Consider the following 17,588-nt stretch of genomic DNA (forward strand, 5'->3'; position numbering starts at 1 on the left):
AAAAAATTATCAAGAAAAATAAGTGATGTTCGGCCCCAATTGTCATTTTTAAACCATTAATAATTTATATGCTGCTTTTCTAATCTTACTCGATAATTCCTCTAATTTTGTTTTATTTTTGGTTTCCAATTAGAGGTAAGTACCTGGTTTATTATTTGTACCACTATATTAAATTATTGTATATCCCTATAATTAATTTAAATTAATTTAAGATATTATTGTTACCTACCTATATGTATTACAATTAATAGTTAATAAATATTAAATAATATGTGCCATCTTATTTTAACATTCTATCTCTTTGGTAAGCATTTTAATCACTTCATAGTATAGAATTCAATGACTACAATGTCGTCACATCAGAATATCAGACGCGTTTTCACCACGATTAAAGATAATACCTACCTTAATATCTTAATATCTTAAATCGTGGTGTTCACGGAGGTAACGAAAGCAAAATATGGTATTATATCGGCTGTTTACTAATACAGTGATACAACCATAGACCTGATAATATATTATCAGATCTATGCATACAACATACAACTTTTAGTAAACATTAAACTGTTTGCTCTCCGTACCTCCACAAAAATGCGCTTATCATTTGTTGACGACTGTATTTTCTGATAATGATTTGGCCGATTTAGGTCTTCATTTCTCCGTAGATAATAGCACAGAATATAATAATAGTAGGACCGTGTGCCGTCACTGCCGTCTTTCAACAGTTTCAACAGTGTCCTCTGTGCATTATATCCATTATTTGACTATTGCTTTATTTACTATGGACTTACCATGTTGGTCCGAGTTTTTAAATTAATAACATTAGTAAGTCGTGCTTGCGGTATAGCGTCGAGAGTGGAGACCACCGTTATCAGACATCCGACGATGGCTAACGTAATGATGGCCATCCTCAAAACTGGAAGTTTCAAAGACAGAAAATGTCTGCACCACATCATTTTACAAATGTATTGAAAATCTACACGGTTGTGATTTCGTTTAAATTACATACCTGACGGAATACCTGAGTACATGATAAACTTTCAATTACATTAGTGTGGATTAAGTAACTGAAAAATCATATACATCAGCATATATTATGCTGTTTGACGTGACACATCAAGATCCGATCCTTTAATTTTGGGTTTGGCATACTAAATGGTATTTTACTGATGTTCACTACTATAGTAGTTGTTTTCCATTAGAGTAAGTACAAGCCATGACTATGTACCAACCAATTAAAGGTAAAGATATGTTCGCTCAAGAAAGTAAATTTAATATTTATACAACAATTCATTATTGTGCACATTATGTAGATATAATTGGTTGACTATATACATTGATTAACATAACATATTAGCCATATTACAACATAATGAATTATATGTTAGCACCAACATATTTAAATATCTATATAATCTAGTCGAGTACCCTTATCTACCTAATTAAAATAATATTTTAATTATTAATTATAGATAGAATGCCATTGCTAGACTTATCGTCCCTTTAAAAATATTTTGCACATAGATTTTACATTAAAAAAATGAACTCAAATACACAAAAATTATTTTTTTTTTAATTATCCGTTAATATTACATTGTAATATTATTTATATAAAGGATGTAAGAATCAATTTTAAAATTTTTTAATAGCAAATTAACAATAATATAAATACCATTGTAAGTAGATATTGTGTCCTAGGTGATCATTTCCATTGTCAACCTCTAGTTAAGACATTTTTAATATAAACCAATTTTTAAACAAATATTTTACCTATTTCTTGTACTATTTTGTACTTATATTACTATCTAAATATCTTATAATAATAATTGTTTAATTTTGTAACATTTCCTTAACTTGTAATAAATGTATATAAATATTATTAACATTTAGTTATATTAAGTCTGTTGCACATGCATCAACATGTGTAAATTAAAAAATTAATTCATTAATTTAAGTGTACACAGGAAAAAATATTTATCAATTATTTCATAGTATTAACTTAAAGTATTTTGTAATAACTAAAAAAAAATGTTTTATACTTATGCCTTAATTGTTACTATGTGTATTCTTATAATAATATTAAATTATTTCATTGAATGAAAATTTATAGTCAGTCAATTAATTAATCAAAAATATAAAATAATAATATACATTGTTATTACGACACTTATATACTTACGAGTATTTATTTAAAAAATGTGTTTACATTGTTGATTTTGTAGTCTTAATCACATTTATCTATGATGCAAAATTTAGTATATTTTATAACCAACTATATTTTTATAATAAATTATTGCGGACTACAAAATGTACTTGTTATTATATTATAATGATACATACCTTTTTTTTTTTTATTATTTAACAGAGGCAATTCAGTTGGTAGCAACACCAACAAATCATCCAAAATCGGTGCTAATAAATAGTAAAAATACCAAACTTGAGGAAATTATAATGAATATTCAAAATATGTCACCATTCAGATTCATTTTATTTATAATCTCAATTTTATTTTGTTTTACTGTTATAATTGGTGTTTTATTTATAGTACCATGTGAATGGTCTAACTGTATTTCTCCAAAAAACATTAAGTTGACTTGGTCTGATTCTGTTTTCATTGACATAGGTATTTTTTATGTCCTATAATTTTATTTCATGTAATTCATTATTATCTGGGTATTACAGAGTTAAAAGGCAAACCAAGTACAATTGAGTTAAACCAGAAACTTATACAATTGTTATTTATAGTAAGAGGATCAATTCTCAATAGCCAAAATGTACCACCTAGAACAGAACGTTTACCATCAATTGGAGGTGGTCTTTTGCAAATTGATACAATTACTGGCAAAGAAATGTGGCGTAAACGATTGGATTCATTACCTGATACAATTGATTGTACGTTATTAAATAATCAGTTCAAAGAAAACAAAGAAGTATACTGTATAGTAGGAGCATCTAATAGAAATATATTAGCTGTTGTGTCCAGCAGTAAAAATAAAGGTATTGTTTTGTTTGAAATATTCATTACCGCATTTTTTATTAAGTATTTTTTACAGTAACATTTATTGTTATGTTATTATAAGTATAGAAGATGTTATTTATGTAATTAATTTGTTACATTTTTATTTAAAAATTTTTTAAAAATTTTTAATGTTTAAAAAAATATATAATATTATTTTAGAATTCAACTGTAAAGTACTTAAATTCTTGTAGGTTACTTAGTAGTATGTGCATGAAAATTATTCAAATCTTAAATTAATTCCAGTGTTCTAACTATGTATAGGTAAAAATAAAAATTATATTTATCCATAGAATAAAAAAAGAAAAGAAATAATAATACATTTTAAAATTTTAAATAATTTATATTACATAATAAAAAACTAAATAAAAAATTGTTACATTATTTAATAGGTGATCTTGTATGGAAAAAAAGTAGACCGGAGTCAAACACTACTAAATTAAACAACATTAACGACCTATTATACATGGAGTTTCCAGTTATAATACCTGATTGCGATTCTGATGGTGTCAATGAAATTGCTTTTGTGCACCATGAAAATGATATGCCTACATTAGATATTTTATCTGGAAAAAGTGGAAACAAATTAATGAGTAGTATACGCAATGATAATTGTACTAAAATGACTGATCTCATTTTAAACTATGATATGTCATTGGTCTATTTTTGTCGTAAAAATACTGTCGTAGGTATGTAAATTTAAAGAATATAGTTTAAAGATATTTTACAAACATTTTTGAGTACATTAATTTATTATTCTATATACTTATCTAGATCCTTTAGAAACGATTCCAATTAAAACTATATTGAATTGTTCTCGTGATTGGATACCAGATTCAGTTCACCAAACTAAGCGAGAACATGATCAAATTGAAGAAAATCAATATTCAATTATACATGGACCTTATAATCTTTGGATCAATAATAGCTATCATAATTGTCCAACTAATTGTATGGCGGTTGTGTATGTGACAAATAGTTCTAATGAAATAGTTTGGTCTAAGAAAATTGATCATTCTTATATTATGAAACCAGTGACATTTGAATTGCGCAACAATATTTCTGGATTTGTTATCAAAATTTGGTCTTGGAATAATGAAACAACTAAGGTGAGTTTATTTTTTATAATATACACAATAAAAAATTACAAGTTTTAATTACTATTTATAGTATTTATACTATTATAGTAATTACTATATATACCTTATCTTACAAAATTATCTGAAACATAAATAACAAAATTAATAATATGTTTTTAGCGAAAAGAATATCACATATTTTTTTAGAATATTAGAAGCTGTATATTGTTTGATTTATTATTTAAGCCTAAAAGCCTGACAAATTTTGTCTACTTAAAATAATTATGTTTCAATATGTAAAAAGGTTACAGTTTTTGCAAATATATTTTTTTTAATTTTAATTAAAACTAGCCAACCCATCACAGCTTTGTTATTTTCTTAGCCATGATTGGTTGTTTATTTTGCCTTCGGGTGATGATATATAGAAATGTTTGTTCAAATGTTATTGTTTAATGTGATCGGCTAGTAAATATAAAAAAACTGTTAATGAAAACGTATTGTAATGTTTCTAGCCTTACTAATGATAAATATATTTTTATTAAAAATGAATATAGATACAAAAAAAATGCTAATTAATCTGTTGTTGATAAAGGATTTTATATAACTTCTGTTTTACAACTTTTTTTGATCTATCTCCTGTTTAAACCAAAATCATTATTTGAGATTTAACTTCAAGAATCGAGAATGTAAAATAGCTACTTAAACATTATTAGTTTATCTAATATTCTTAGATATATGTTCATTGTACATAATACTTTAATACTTTTGCTTGAAACTAAAACTAAATATTTGAGATGTATTATGTCCAACTTACATTATTTTTTTCTTATTAACAGTAATATGTTTGAAAGTTAATAATTTTTAAACAAATTAAATAATGGTCAATCTTTTAGATTGTTAAATTATTTCAATAGTATTATTTGATTTTGCATGTATATCAAACTATTTGTTAGTTTTTTTTTTTTAATACAATTGATAATAAGTATAATCCAATTATAATTATAATTATATAATATATTATAATTAATAAAATAAATCATAACATTTTTCATTAATGTGTATGTTGTGAATTAAATAGTGTGTTATGTTATATTTAAATTATTAATATAATTTTTACTAGTTTTGCATACAAAACTAAAACAAACAATACATTCATTTTGTATTTTATTGAAAGATAGTAATAATTAAACAATATTTTTTTTTTTAAATAATTTTTAGAATAAAATAAAGTTTACTAACATTGAAAAAATTGAATATATTCAAGAACAAGTTATAGTAATTACATTTAATTCATCCAAATCTGAAGACTTCCATATTAAAAACATAAGTTCAAACAGAATTTTACAAGTATGTGAAAATGAATCAAATTGTCAGCCAAAATTAGAATATCAAAAATATTCATGTAAGTATACTAATTGGAAAGATATATTTTCTTATATCTCTAAAAATATTTAAGTATTTAAAAAATTGTAGTTGGATAATTTTCAAGTTCTTTTATATATCTTATTGATTGTCCTATTGAAGAAAATATAATAAGGCAAATTTTAAATTTATATTTCTTCTGTGCTCTGGTAAAAACGGTTGAGTCCAACACTTAAAGTTGGTTGGTTATCCAAAAGTTTTAAAAATTTTACCATATTTAAATAATTGTTGATAGAGAATTTATTATAATATGATTTTTATGAATCATGATTATAGAGTATATTAGAATATATAGTTGCATTAATATAAGTAGTTATTTTTTTATTTGATTTTAGTGACTTAATCATCAAACATATTTTTACAGTATGATTTAATCCATTTTGATCAAATAATAATTATTTTTTACTTAAGAGAATGTTTCACCTGTAAGTGTTGTCTCTGAGAACTAAAAACATTACAGTCATAACTAAGAAACAACATTTTTACCACATATAAAGAAGAACTTTATCTGTGAAATATTGTTTTATTTTTTCAATATCACATATACTAAAAAAGTTTAGTGTTTCAAAATCAATTATTTTTGTGTTTTTAAACTTGAATAACTTTTTTATGGTTCCAATATTAAAAAATTAAAACTCAGTATAAGTGATATTGAAAAAATAAAACCACATTTCACAGCTAAAATTCTTCTTTATATGTGGTAAAAGTTATATAATATAATAATTAAATAGAATCAGATATATGAATTTTGATAATTTAAATAATTTCAAACAAGTTTCATTAAATAATTTTACTTTACTTTAATAATCATTCTTTAAAAACAATGAGTATTGGTTTATTTGGCTCATTTAAGTGTAACATCAAAAATAGTTTAATAAAAACTTTATTATCCATTTTTTTTTATTTCTAGTGAATGTGATGGATATAGACAACGATGGTTACAGAGAATTGGTTTCTGTATTAGTTACATATAAATTTATCAATGCATTCAGTCAGTTCTATTTGAATGATAAACACTCATTACAGCTTATATCAAAAGTTAATGTTTATCAATTAGAAAATCAACTTATTGGATATTTTGAAAATGAAATGTTTGTTTGAATTGGATTATTGTAAGAAATAAGAATATAAATTATTAGCTAAAATAGATGTGTTTTTGTTTTTGTAACATAAATAAATGAGTTTAAAGGTAAAAACACATTTGTCTGCTGTTTTATCTCTATCAAAAAAATTAAGTTTACAGACGTTTTGTTTACATTATATACTATTTATTGATTAGAAAACATTTGATCCCAAGGTTTTAAATAATTATTATTAATTTCTTTAAATATAAAGCTTGGAAATTAATTCAATAAAAAAATATATTTTTTTTCTTTACAAAAACGACTATAATATAATTACAATTAATTTAAAGTTAATTACCTCACATCTCATAAATAAAAACTTAATTTATATCTCAACTCACTTATGTTTTTTAAATTATATAAAACATCTTTATGATTATGTTTAAATTCTGTACAGTTTAATTGTATTTTCCTGTTATTATATATTATATTCACATATTTATTACAATAGAAACCTTTTATAATGACACCAGTTGTAATGACATATTGGGTGTAATGACTTTAGATTGAAAGTACCTGCAAAACTCCTATATTGCATGTTCTAATTTGTATCGATTATAATGACGTCTGTATATTGGCTATACGGATGTTATGACTGTTATTTTTGATTATATTGGAAAATTTTAATCTAAAAACAAATTTTGAAGAACTAGAAAGAAAAAAAAGTGTGATTTTTATAAAATACCAATCTAAAATAACAGATTTATTTAAAATAATAATTTAATTAATTAAAATGTTTTAATATTTACTTTTTTTCTATATGTATTAAAGTTTACAATATTTTTATCATTTTGATTATAATGAAAAACGGTTATTATGACCTTTTTTCCTTGGTTCCTTGAATTTCATTATAAACGGTTTTTACTTTTACTTCTATATTTTATGAATGAAGTAATGAACTAATATTGAATTGATTCCAAAACTTAATAATTATTTTCTTTCTATTTAAATATTACCAAATAAATTAATAGTAATAATGATTTATAAAACTGGACAAATTATCCTTTTGCCAATAACTATTGGGGATCAAATAAAATGTTCAAAGAAATAACTTTTATTCAAACTTTGTTGGATTTATTTTATGGACAAAATGAATAACAATAAATGTCCCTTTTATCATTTGTTTATTAAAAATAATAGGAGAAGTAATTGATAAATAAAATAAAGTATATTATTATTGAATAAGTATATTCAACGATTGTTTTTATTCAAATACGTATAACAAGAATACAATTATATTACTTACTTAAATATAAGAACTTATACCAAATATAAATCAATTTTGAATAATGTAATAGAAACATACTTTATTTCTTGTCATAATACAAATATATTACTATTAAATATTATACTTTAGTGAGTTATATTTTAAGTCAACGACCAAACATCTACCAAGTCATTTTTTTTTTTTTTTAATTTAATTAAGTCTAAATATATATTTTTTAATTTTTTTATAATTATTATTAAATTTAAAATATAGTTTTTACTTTTTAGTTCCCTCTGAAAATGTATATAAATTAGATATGTCTGGTGGCTGTCCCCATGTCTTTAATTACAAAATGTATTGCATGAATAATCTATACTATACTTACATTATTTAAATAATACACCCGGAAGTATAAAATATAATAAAATAATTGTATAATGTATTTAATTATTTACACAATTTCAATAATATTCATTGCTACAACACTAAAATGAAAAAAATGATAGTACTCATTATGCAACAAAATAATGTATAATAAAAAAACGTTGAAACATGCACGTTAATAGCAATAATATATTGTTAATAATTAGGACTGGGATTTTGATGCAAATGCATCTTTTTTTCTAGTGTTTCAAAACGTTGCTCTGTAAATATACAATGTGTTTTGGGTGATGCTGATTAATTTAAAGTAATTTTTATTTTGCAATTTTTAGCATTTTCTATCGAAATTAACCTTTTTTAGGGCATTTTTTTAGTTTTTACCTAATAAGATATTTTCGGCAAATTGCCGACGCACGACGGTACGATTTAAAAATATTATAGCATGACAAATGACAATCGATTATCGTCGATAACAATTTCATCATAGCTAGGACTTTTCGCTTTAATTATCGCCGTTATATACCTATTGGCTAATATATGTACTAGAAAAAACAAGTTAAAATATTAAGCAATTGTATTATTTTATCATAAATGATTAAGAAAACAGAAATTTAACAAAACAAAACAGGTAACAACGTACAATAACAAAAAATTAATTGTACAATTTTTTTATTTAGCCATAATAAATATAAATGTATTTTTTGAGTTTTTTAAGTCATTTTTGCATTTTTTGAGATTTTTAGAACATTAAAATCCCAGCCCTATTAATAATAGTGGTGATGACTGACAAGTCGCACTACACAAGGATAAAAAATCAGGATTCTCCGCAGTCCGCTTGCTGGTTTTTCGTTTGTAGCTCGTCAACTTTTTTTTTGTAGATAAGTACAGATAATAATGTCTAGACATTATAGGTACATAATATAATAAAAAAAAAATTAAAATACTTGTGTAAAATTCAATATTAATAAGATGTTATAAAAATAATATTACTTCAACATTGTATATTATGTAAATATATCATCGATGTATTTGTTTGAATATGCGCTTTCAGATATTATTAAAACATTAAACTAATAATCGAAAATATTTATTTTAAATATGATATTAATAAGTTATTATAAATTGAATATTACTGTGTTATTCAGTATTGCATATTATGGGAATATAATATCATCGATGTATTTGAATATGATGTGACAATTCAATCATGGAGTATACTCCCGAATCAAACGTCATGTGGTCATCTTTGTACTCACTAAGTCACCAACCACGAGCCAAAACCCAGTAAGGCCAGAGTGAAGTGGATTTCTTATAATATATAAATAAATATTCTCCACGTTCGGACAGAATGTATTAATAATAATAATAATAATAATTTGCAAGACCAAAGTTAAAGAGAAAAATGTTTTTACATTAAATGTAGGGCCGAGAAAGCCGATAGGCATAAACATCAAGCAAAATAGGTAACAAAAAAAAAAGGAATAATAGCTTTATAAGTATACAAAATACATATATGTATTGTATATATCTCGTAACAAGCCCAAGCAGCAACATTTGGTAGCAGGACATGATTAAATCTATACAATATATGATTTCAATCATTTGTTCATTAAAATTTCGGAACTGTGTCATTGGTTATACAGTATTATTGAAATTACAATGGCGCCTTCTAATACTGAGTTAACTGAAGGTATTATGAAACGTGGTGTAATAAAAAAAACTAACTCGATTTGGTTCATTCTTTGACACATTTTAAAGGAATGAAAAACGTAATTATTTGAAATTACGATTAGACAAACAGGAAATACTCTAAGATATTACTAACATTGAAATTGAAAGTTTTGATGAATTTGATTCACAACAAAAAGACTGCATCAAATTTGAAAATGTTTTTTTTTCCATACAAGCGGCAGCGGTAAATGAGTTGTCAACACAAGAACAAAGAAGCATCTGATCAATCATAAAGCTGAAATTATCGGCAGGGTGCTAAAGCTCACATAAGGTTCCGAGAATCAAACTTCGGGAATTTAATGGAGAAAATGATAATTGGCAGTCATTTCAAGATAATTTCGTCATAATTCACAATACTTGAATACCTGCAGTGCAATAGCTTCATTATCTCCGCTTGTCTTTGAAAGGGATGACAGTTCAGTTAATCGAAAGTTTGGAGGTAATGGAGAGGAACTATTTAGTCACATGGAATTTAGTATAAGAGCGCTTTGAAAACAAGCGTCTCGTAGTACACATTCATGTTTCAAAATCATTTGCGGTAAATATGATAGAAAAGGAATCTGTCTCAGAAATAAGAAGATTCTTCAACACTTTTATTCAACACCTGGGAGTTTTGAAAGCTATCGGGGAATCAGTGGATGAGTGACATATTTATTATGTTATTAGTACATATAGCATCTTCTAAACTCGATGATAAGTCTGTTATGGAATGGGAAACTTCTCGAATAGACACAAGTGTACCAACCTGAAACGAGTTCACCCCTTTCTAAATCATCGGTGCCAAACGCTGGCAGAAATTGAAGTTTCTAAATTACAGGGAAAAACCATGCATCAAAAACTATCAATCCCAGTACGACCGTCATTTACCACAGTTTACTCAAGGTCCACCATTTCAGAGTCGAAATGACCTATTTGCAAATTAGTATATGCGTTATGGTCTATATCAATGACCAAAATCTTTAGCTCTAACAACGCCAGAGAGAGTGAAATTTTCTAGAAAAGTAAACGTTTTCGTGGTGGTCACATAGCATCATTTTTTCGTAGTGTGAGTTATCAAAAATGTAACAAACGACACAATAGCAGATTACATTTTGAAGAACAGAAAAGGGCGAAGCATTCGCAAACAGTGTATTAATTGATGAAAAATTAGAAGTGATTTCGAGATTCAGGAAAGCATTGTGGATAGCAAAAATGGCCAGATAGCATTAAAGACATAAATAACAGAAGAGAGGAAAACCCTCGGTGAAATAACAATGTTATCAACAGCTTTAGTTATTAATACCGATATACATTGAAAGGGAATTATGACAAGAGTTTTATTGGATTCTGGTTCTCAAGTAAATCACATAACTGTAAGACTGGCAATAAAACAATCTAAGTTATCCAATAATTGAAACGGCTACAACTGTAATTAAAATATTAGGTATGTTATGTAAAGTAATTGGACAAGTCAGTAACCTGACTGACTGATTCAACGGATGCCGACCACTGAAACATTCCCCCTTATAATATCACTCATATTTCCTTTTCTCGTGTATAAATTCAATTTCCTTGTTTCCTGTAGTCGTAAGTCTATTTTGGTCCCCTCCTGTCATCGTTGTCGTCGTATTTGTTTGCCTACTCTATCAGTTACAGGCAGTGTTCATTGAGTTGCGTATTTCAAACTCACAATGTTTCGCCTTATATTTTATACTAAAAGGTATTATTTATATTATTATCCTTAAATATATGTATACATAAAAACAGGCCTTTTTTAAATACCCATTTTGTGATGATACTATTTAACTTTTTTCCAATTTTTTTTTCACAGCATTGATCTAAATACTTTCCTAAGTATCACCATGACACCCGATTTTCAAAATTGTAGTTGTCAAAAGGTTGAAATTGGTAAAAATAAATGTTTAAAAATAAAATAAAATAAAAGGTCACAATTACAACGCGTGTCTATCACAACCAATATAATGTTTATTTAATAACAAGCTTTATATTTCAATTTCCATTTTATTTAACACATTTATTTAATTTAATTTAAAATGCTTACATACATTTTATCAATCGGATTTATAGTAATATTATTTTTATTAGTAATTTGGTGTATGATAATAGAAGATTATTCTGACGGTCTGTCAGCAAAAGAACAATCAGTACCAGTGAAGTTTGAACGGTTATCTACGTTGCATCAATTAAATTGTTTAATAAATAAATTAGAAGAGCTTGAGTTGCAAAACCTCAGCCCATGTAAAACAAAACTGGAAAAAGTGACTGACCGTCTCAAAAATTTAAACAGATATCAGATGAAATCGGAACTTTTATACAAAGACGAACTGATGCAATACGAGAGAGCCATTGAATGGATAAAATCACCAGCAGAGTTCCGAAACAGGTAGGACGTAATTTAAAAGTTTTATGCATAATAGTAGGGAACGGAATGGTAAAACAAATTAAGTTTTCTCAAATACGTGGATTAAATCTAGAAAAAATTTATATTTTAAAATACATAGCTTTTATTAAAATAAATACCAATTATAATATTATTTTAGCACTTAGTCATTATTACTTTACCAATTTCAATAAGGGAGATTCATTATGACAATTTTTTACTATTGTTGGCCTTTCAGTATAAGTTTTACCAATGCTAGTTGTAGGCCTTTTAATGAAATTTATGGAAATGGTTGAATTAAGTTGAATTTTCTGGATTACAAATCGATTAGAATAAAATCTAACTATAGGGTGTTTCATAAATAACGCAGCTTTCAAAATACTGGGTTATTTTTTGTTGTTAGATCGGTGGATACAATTTAATTCGTTGATTGGGTTGTAACGAATCAACGTCCTGTTGATTTTGTGAAAAAAATCATCTTTAGTGATGAGGCACATTTTCAGTTAAGTGTATATGACAATAAACAAAATTGTCAAATTTGGGGAAATTAGAACCCAAGGGCAAGTATGAAAAAACAAATGCATCCACAGCGAGTAACCGTTTGGAGTGGCTTTTGGGCAGGTGGAGTGATAAGAGAGTCACAGCGTGTCTCTCGTTTAGAGTGGCCAGGGGGGGGGGGGTCATATGCACGATATTGTATTTCACACTTAAACCTCAAGTCATAGTGAAATAACATGTAGCATTCATAATGTATTTCTTATAAAATAAAATAAATTTATAGGAAAAGTAAAAACTACGTTCTTTATGAAACATCCTATACTACAGTTATAGGAAAAATTTGCTATTTTAAACTATAAATAATTTAAATAAATAATAACTTAACCCTGTTTTTTTTTTTTTTTTGAAGATGGTGACTAACTAGAAGATTTTTCAAAATTTTCATTAAAAGCTTCGTTCTCAGATACTTAATTTTAATTCATTTTATTAAATTAATTAAATACCTATTTAAGTTTAAATACTAGCTGAATTACTCGGCGTTGCCCGGAAAAACTCCTTTTAGGTGTAAAACGCTGTGGAAGCGTTGTCGAAAAGAAGAATGTCTTTTTAAATGTAAATTATATAATATTAAATTTGTAGCCACATGTGTAATTATATGGGTAATATTGTTGAGTGCTATATATTTGTTATGCTTATTCAATTGTTTTTGCTTTTTTTTTATAATTATCCGGCTTCATCCGTGTGTATATTTTTTTACACACTTTTCTTAAGTTCGCTTTCACGTCTGTTTGTTTGTAATCAAATCTTGCGAGCTCGATTTGAGGCACTTTTTGATGATAAAAAATTCTGAAAATTGGTATAGACCTTGGTCTTGGATGACAATATAATAATCCGTTGTCATTTTGGGACACGGACCTCCAGGTAGGCGATGACGGGTGTGCAAAGTTATCTCCGAGGATGATTAAAATATGATAATTAAAAAATAATTAATAATAATTAATTTTTTTTATATGATTATCTATTTTACGCATTGTCAATGTTTGAATACAAAAGAATAAAAGCGACGATACAGGCTTGCCTGAAGAAACTTGTAAGTTCCGATGGAAAGATAGAAGATCTACACCTCATTACAAAAGCATTTAGAGGATCGTCGGCCTATTGGCGTACAGCTCTAAACGAATTTGTGGCAAAAATCCGCAGCCTTGGTCCACCAACGTTTTCATCAGCTGCAGTTGCAACGATCTATATTGGATCGACATGCGGACAGCACTTCTCATTGCTGACGCAGAGCAAATGTAGATCCGCACTCGTTCACCACTCAAGAGGTACAGCAGCTAATCGAAAAGTATCCTGTCACAGCGAGTCGTCACTTCATGATCAAAATCAAGGCGCTAATGAAATATATATGCAACAACGAGTAAATTTTTGGTGGCAATGTCAAGGACTTCTGGTGGCGTATAGAGTTTCAAGATCGTGGAAGTCCTCATATTCACATGATCATTTGGATCGAGAATCATCCATCTTTTGACACTCCAGAAGGCATCGCAACTCTTGACCGAGTTGCAACGTGCGAGATGCCAGCATATGGACATGTCACAGGACGATGAGATCTACAAACTCGTGAAAAAATGCCAGACTCATCGCCACAGTGCCACCTGTCAAAAATTCATAACGGTGAAGAGACATATAAATGTGATTTATACAATAAAAGATCAAGAAAAAGAACTACTGAAGTAATATAAATGGACTTTCTTAAAAAAAGTTATGTTATAAATTTGTGATTTAACTTTTTATAAGATTTATTTAAACATTTATCTATTTATTATTTTCTGGAGCCTATTTTATATTTAATTAATTTAATATTATACAATTAAGTTGATTAATAATTTTATGTTATGATGAATTAAATGTATAATAGATTGTTAAATAAATATTAATACTTGTCGGGAATTTCACCTTTACCTACTAATCTATAATATACTATAAATTTTTATTTATATTATGCACATGCCGAAAAATAGTAAACATAACATTAATCATAACGATGTAATTTATAAAATGAAATGTTTGTAAAATATATGTAAAAAATATCTATAGTATTATATAATGACACATATTTAGGATACCAAGTCTGTATAAATAGATTTAAATTCCACGATCATAAATTATTTTAAAAATAATGAATAAAAAACTTTTCATGTGATCTATGTAAAAATTATAACTGTGGTAACTGATAACTTAGTTGTATTTTTGAGTACTTTTAACGTTTAACGTTTAGATACTTATTTATAAAATAAAAGTATCTTAGCTATTCTGAAATATCATTCATTATAAATGGCAATAGATGTATGTCTTTGTCGAAAGACAGAGTTCTCAGAATACGTTATCGATGGTGACTAAGGACTAGGGTCACTGGCTTAATTGTTGCGTAGGTCCTTGCATTTTTGGAAATGTTATTCTCTATAATAGCAATTATTAATGATTTTAGTTCATTAGATTATGATAGTGTCGGAAACATCTTTTCGAGTACCTAGTGTTGTGGTCCAGTTGTGGAGCACGGTTGACAAAGGTCGAATCAAATGAATTAACACGTAATCAAATGAACTATTATTATGAATTTATAGACGTTAGGTTAGTATTTAACACTTTTTAAACACTCACAGTAATTTAAGACAAATATCTCTAGCATGAATACTGTCAACTAGTCGTCACGCAGAAATAGTGTGTCTTGTCTCCCTCTCGGAGCGTCTTTATATACTAGACAACAGTCGGACTACGTGGTCTTTACAAGGTCCTACTTAAGTATTCGCTATGGCTCTTTTAGTACTTGAGAAACAAACTTTTCCTTGTGACACTTATTATTAGTAATTAATATATTGTGCCACGAACATCTTGCGTAATACTGTTATAATAATATTATATACTTGTGTGGTCCTACACATTGACTATTGCTACACTAGCAATTTTATTTATTTTTTTCAATTTTCACTTAATATTTCTTTCTATCCGTAATCCCTTAAATTCTAATTTTATCCAAGATAAACAAAAAACGCCATTTCAATGTGTTAAGATCCATTTTTAGCACTGGCTATATAAAAATATATATGTATAATATGTATTAGTTTACGCCGCTATATGTTTTATGTAGTATAATAACCCTTGCATGTGTACGATGTCAACAATTATATTATTTAACAAATATATGTAATTATTATTATTTCTTCAGAATTAAAATTGTTTTTGAAATTATAATGAGTATTTTTGACTAAATATACAATAATCATTAGGTCTTTTAACTCGGTTTACATCTAGAGAAAATGATTGTTTAATATCTGTTTGTTGTAGGTGTGGACCGCCCAATATTTTTCCTACGTACTCGCCCCTCACAGATAGTGACATGAAACAATTGACAAGGTTAACTTTTCCACCGGTTGACTTAACTAGAGTGCCAGTCGGGCCATTACGGTGGTCAGTTGCAAGCGGCGAAACGTCACTTCCGGCTGTTGAACAATGGTTGGAAAATGTATTTGGGTTATTGATAAAATCCTCGGAAGAAATATTAAACTTGAAAGATAAGGTATGTTCTTGGACCTATACAGACCAATTCGCTGAATACGGAGGATTGATTGAATTTCTGCGCCGTGCCATCGTCGTTAGCGCTGAAGAAGATACTGACGGAAAAAAAACTATATTTATATTGGACTTCATGGTACCCCCTAGTGTGACCCTAGATCGTATTCCCGAAGTTAACGCCATAGGGCCTCCGATAAAACCACTGAGGGGACTCTGCTGCATTCCGGTCAAGTACACTGAGTCGGATGCATGAGATGTTGCGGAAAAGAGTGAAAGAATACTTGTGTCCGTAATTGATCGATAGAATAAATCGAATAAATTGATAAGTAATTATATATGTTAAGTAAAATGACTTAACAATGAATTGATTTACCAATGTGCTACTGTGTAATATACGAGCAGTTGCGTATTATCGTACTTATATTCGGGGATACTTTATAGATTTATTTATTTATATCTAGGACGCAATTTTCTCACGTTTAATTTTATTATAAGTTAATAATATTAATATTATATAATGTAAATAATATTATGTATGTTATAATGTTATATCCATATGGTATGTATCTATCATTAACAATATAATTTTAAATGACATTGGATACGCCTAATGTTAAAATAATAATACTAATAACAATCCAATAATAAAAAATAATTCTTTTTTTAAATAAAATATTTACAAACTATAAAAAAATAACGTATACAATGTTATATATTTATGAATTATGTTTATTAATTATTAAATATTTAAATTTAGGTAATTTATATACCATATTTTAAAATAAATTTCTGGTTACCTTTTAAAAAGACTTATTTTTTAAACGTATTATTTAACATTCTAGATATAGGTATACATGGAGAATGAACAAGCCCAGCAAATTAAAATAGTCGTTCAACAGCAACTAAAGAACATAGCCTATTATGTTAAAATTTATAAATACATTTTTATTTTTAATAATTATTGAAGCAACTTAGTGATTTATTTTTAAAAGTTAAAAAACTTACTAAAAACTTAAAAAAACTTACTTAATTACTTTACTGTTGTCTTGACAGGTTAGGCACAGATGAACTGAAGAAAAATTAATAAAATATTCTTCTAACTCTTTACCTGAATGGGATTCAATTTCCGAAAAATATTGTTTTACACTAACACTATTTCTCGATCACTATTATTCTA

General features: G+C 26.8%; 2 protein-coding genes across 6 annotated transcripts; both read left to right on the forward strand.

Annotated features, from left to right (window-relative positions):
- The first annotated feature begins 636 nt into the window (after positions 1-636).
- On the forward strand, positions 637-12,184 carry LOC114132240 (uncharacterized). Of its 4 annotated transcripts, none has more exons than XM_027997649.2 (7): positions 637-1,241; positions 2,366-2,623; positions 2,683-2,997; positions 3,409-3,705; positions 3,791-4,125; positions 5,314-5,497; positions 6,428-6,713. In XM_027997649.2, the coding sequence occupies exons 1-7, from the start codon at positions 1,217-1,219 to the stop codon at positions 6,616-6,618; spliced, it is 1,605 nt and encodes a 534-aa protein (XP_027853450.1). In that variant the 5' UTR covers positions 637-1,216; the 3' UTR covers positions 6,619-6,713. The 4 variants fall into 4 exon arrangements, with proteins under 4 accessions (XP_027853450.1, XP_027853451.1, XP_050061947.1 ...); XM_027997650.2 differs by having other exon boundaries at positions 638-1,203; XM_050205990.1 differs by lacking the exon at positions 637-1,241 and adding an exon at positions 12,046-12,184 and having other exon boundaries at positions 2,064-2,623; positions 6,428-6,629.
- Positions 11,780-17,369, forward strand: LOC114132234 (uncharacterized). 2 transcript variants are annotated; one of them, XR_007605677.1, is made up of 3 exons: positions 11,780-12,343; positions 16,184-16,737; positions 17,254-17,369. XR_007605677.1 is itself a non-coding variant. In XM_027997636.2 (2 exons), exons 1-2 carry the CDS (start codon positions 11,994-11,996, stop codon positions 16,662-16,664), a joined length of 831 nt encoding a protein of 276 aa, XP_027853437.2. In that variant the 5' UTR covers positions 11,780-11,993; the 3' UTR covers positions 16,665-16,834. The 2 variants fall into 2 exon arrangements, 1 of the variants encoding a protein (XP_027853437.2); XM_027997636.2 differs by lacking the exon at positions 17,254-17,369 and having other exon boundaries at positions 16,184-16,834.
- Positions 17,370-17,588: the final 219 nt, after the last annotated feature.

Source organism: Aphis gossypii, chromosome X (assembly GCF_020184175.1).
Source record: "Aphis gossypii isolate Hap1 chromosome X, ASM2018417v2, whole genome shotgun sequence".
Classification (NCBI taxonomy): Eukaryota; Metazoa; Arthropoda; class Insecta; order Hemiptera; family Aphididae; genus Aphis; species Aphis gossypii.

Excerpts from the sequence above, each read along its gene's own strand:
- LOC114132240 (XM_050205990.1), top strand. The coding sequence starts at position 2,308 with ATGTACTTGTTATTATATTATAATGATACATACCTTTTTTTTTTTTAT. Across the intron at positions 3,706-3,790 it reads TCGTAAAAATACTGTCGTAG|ATCCTTTAGAAACGATTCCA; the intron begins GTATGTAAATTT and ends ATACTTATCTAG. Across the intron at positions 4,126-5,313 it reads GGAATAATGAAACAACTAAG|AATAAAATAAAGTTTACTAA; the intron begins GTGAGTTTATTT and ends AATAATTTTTAG.
- LOC114132234 (XM_027997636.2), top strand. The coding sequence starts at position 11,994 with ATGCTTACATACATTTTATCAATCGGATTTATAGTAATATTATTTTTA. Across the intron at positions 12,344-16,183 it reads CCAGCAGAGTTCCGAAACAG|GTGTGGACCGCCCAATATTT; the intron begins GTAGGACGTAAT and ends TGTTTGTTGTAG.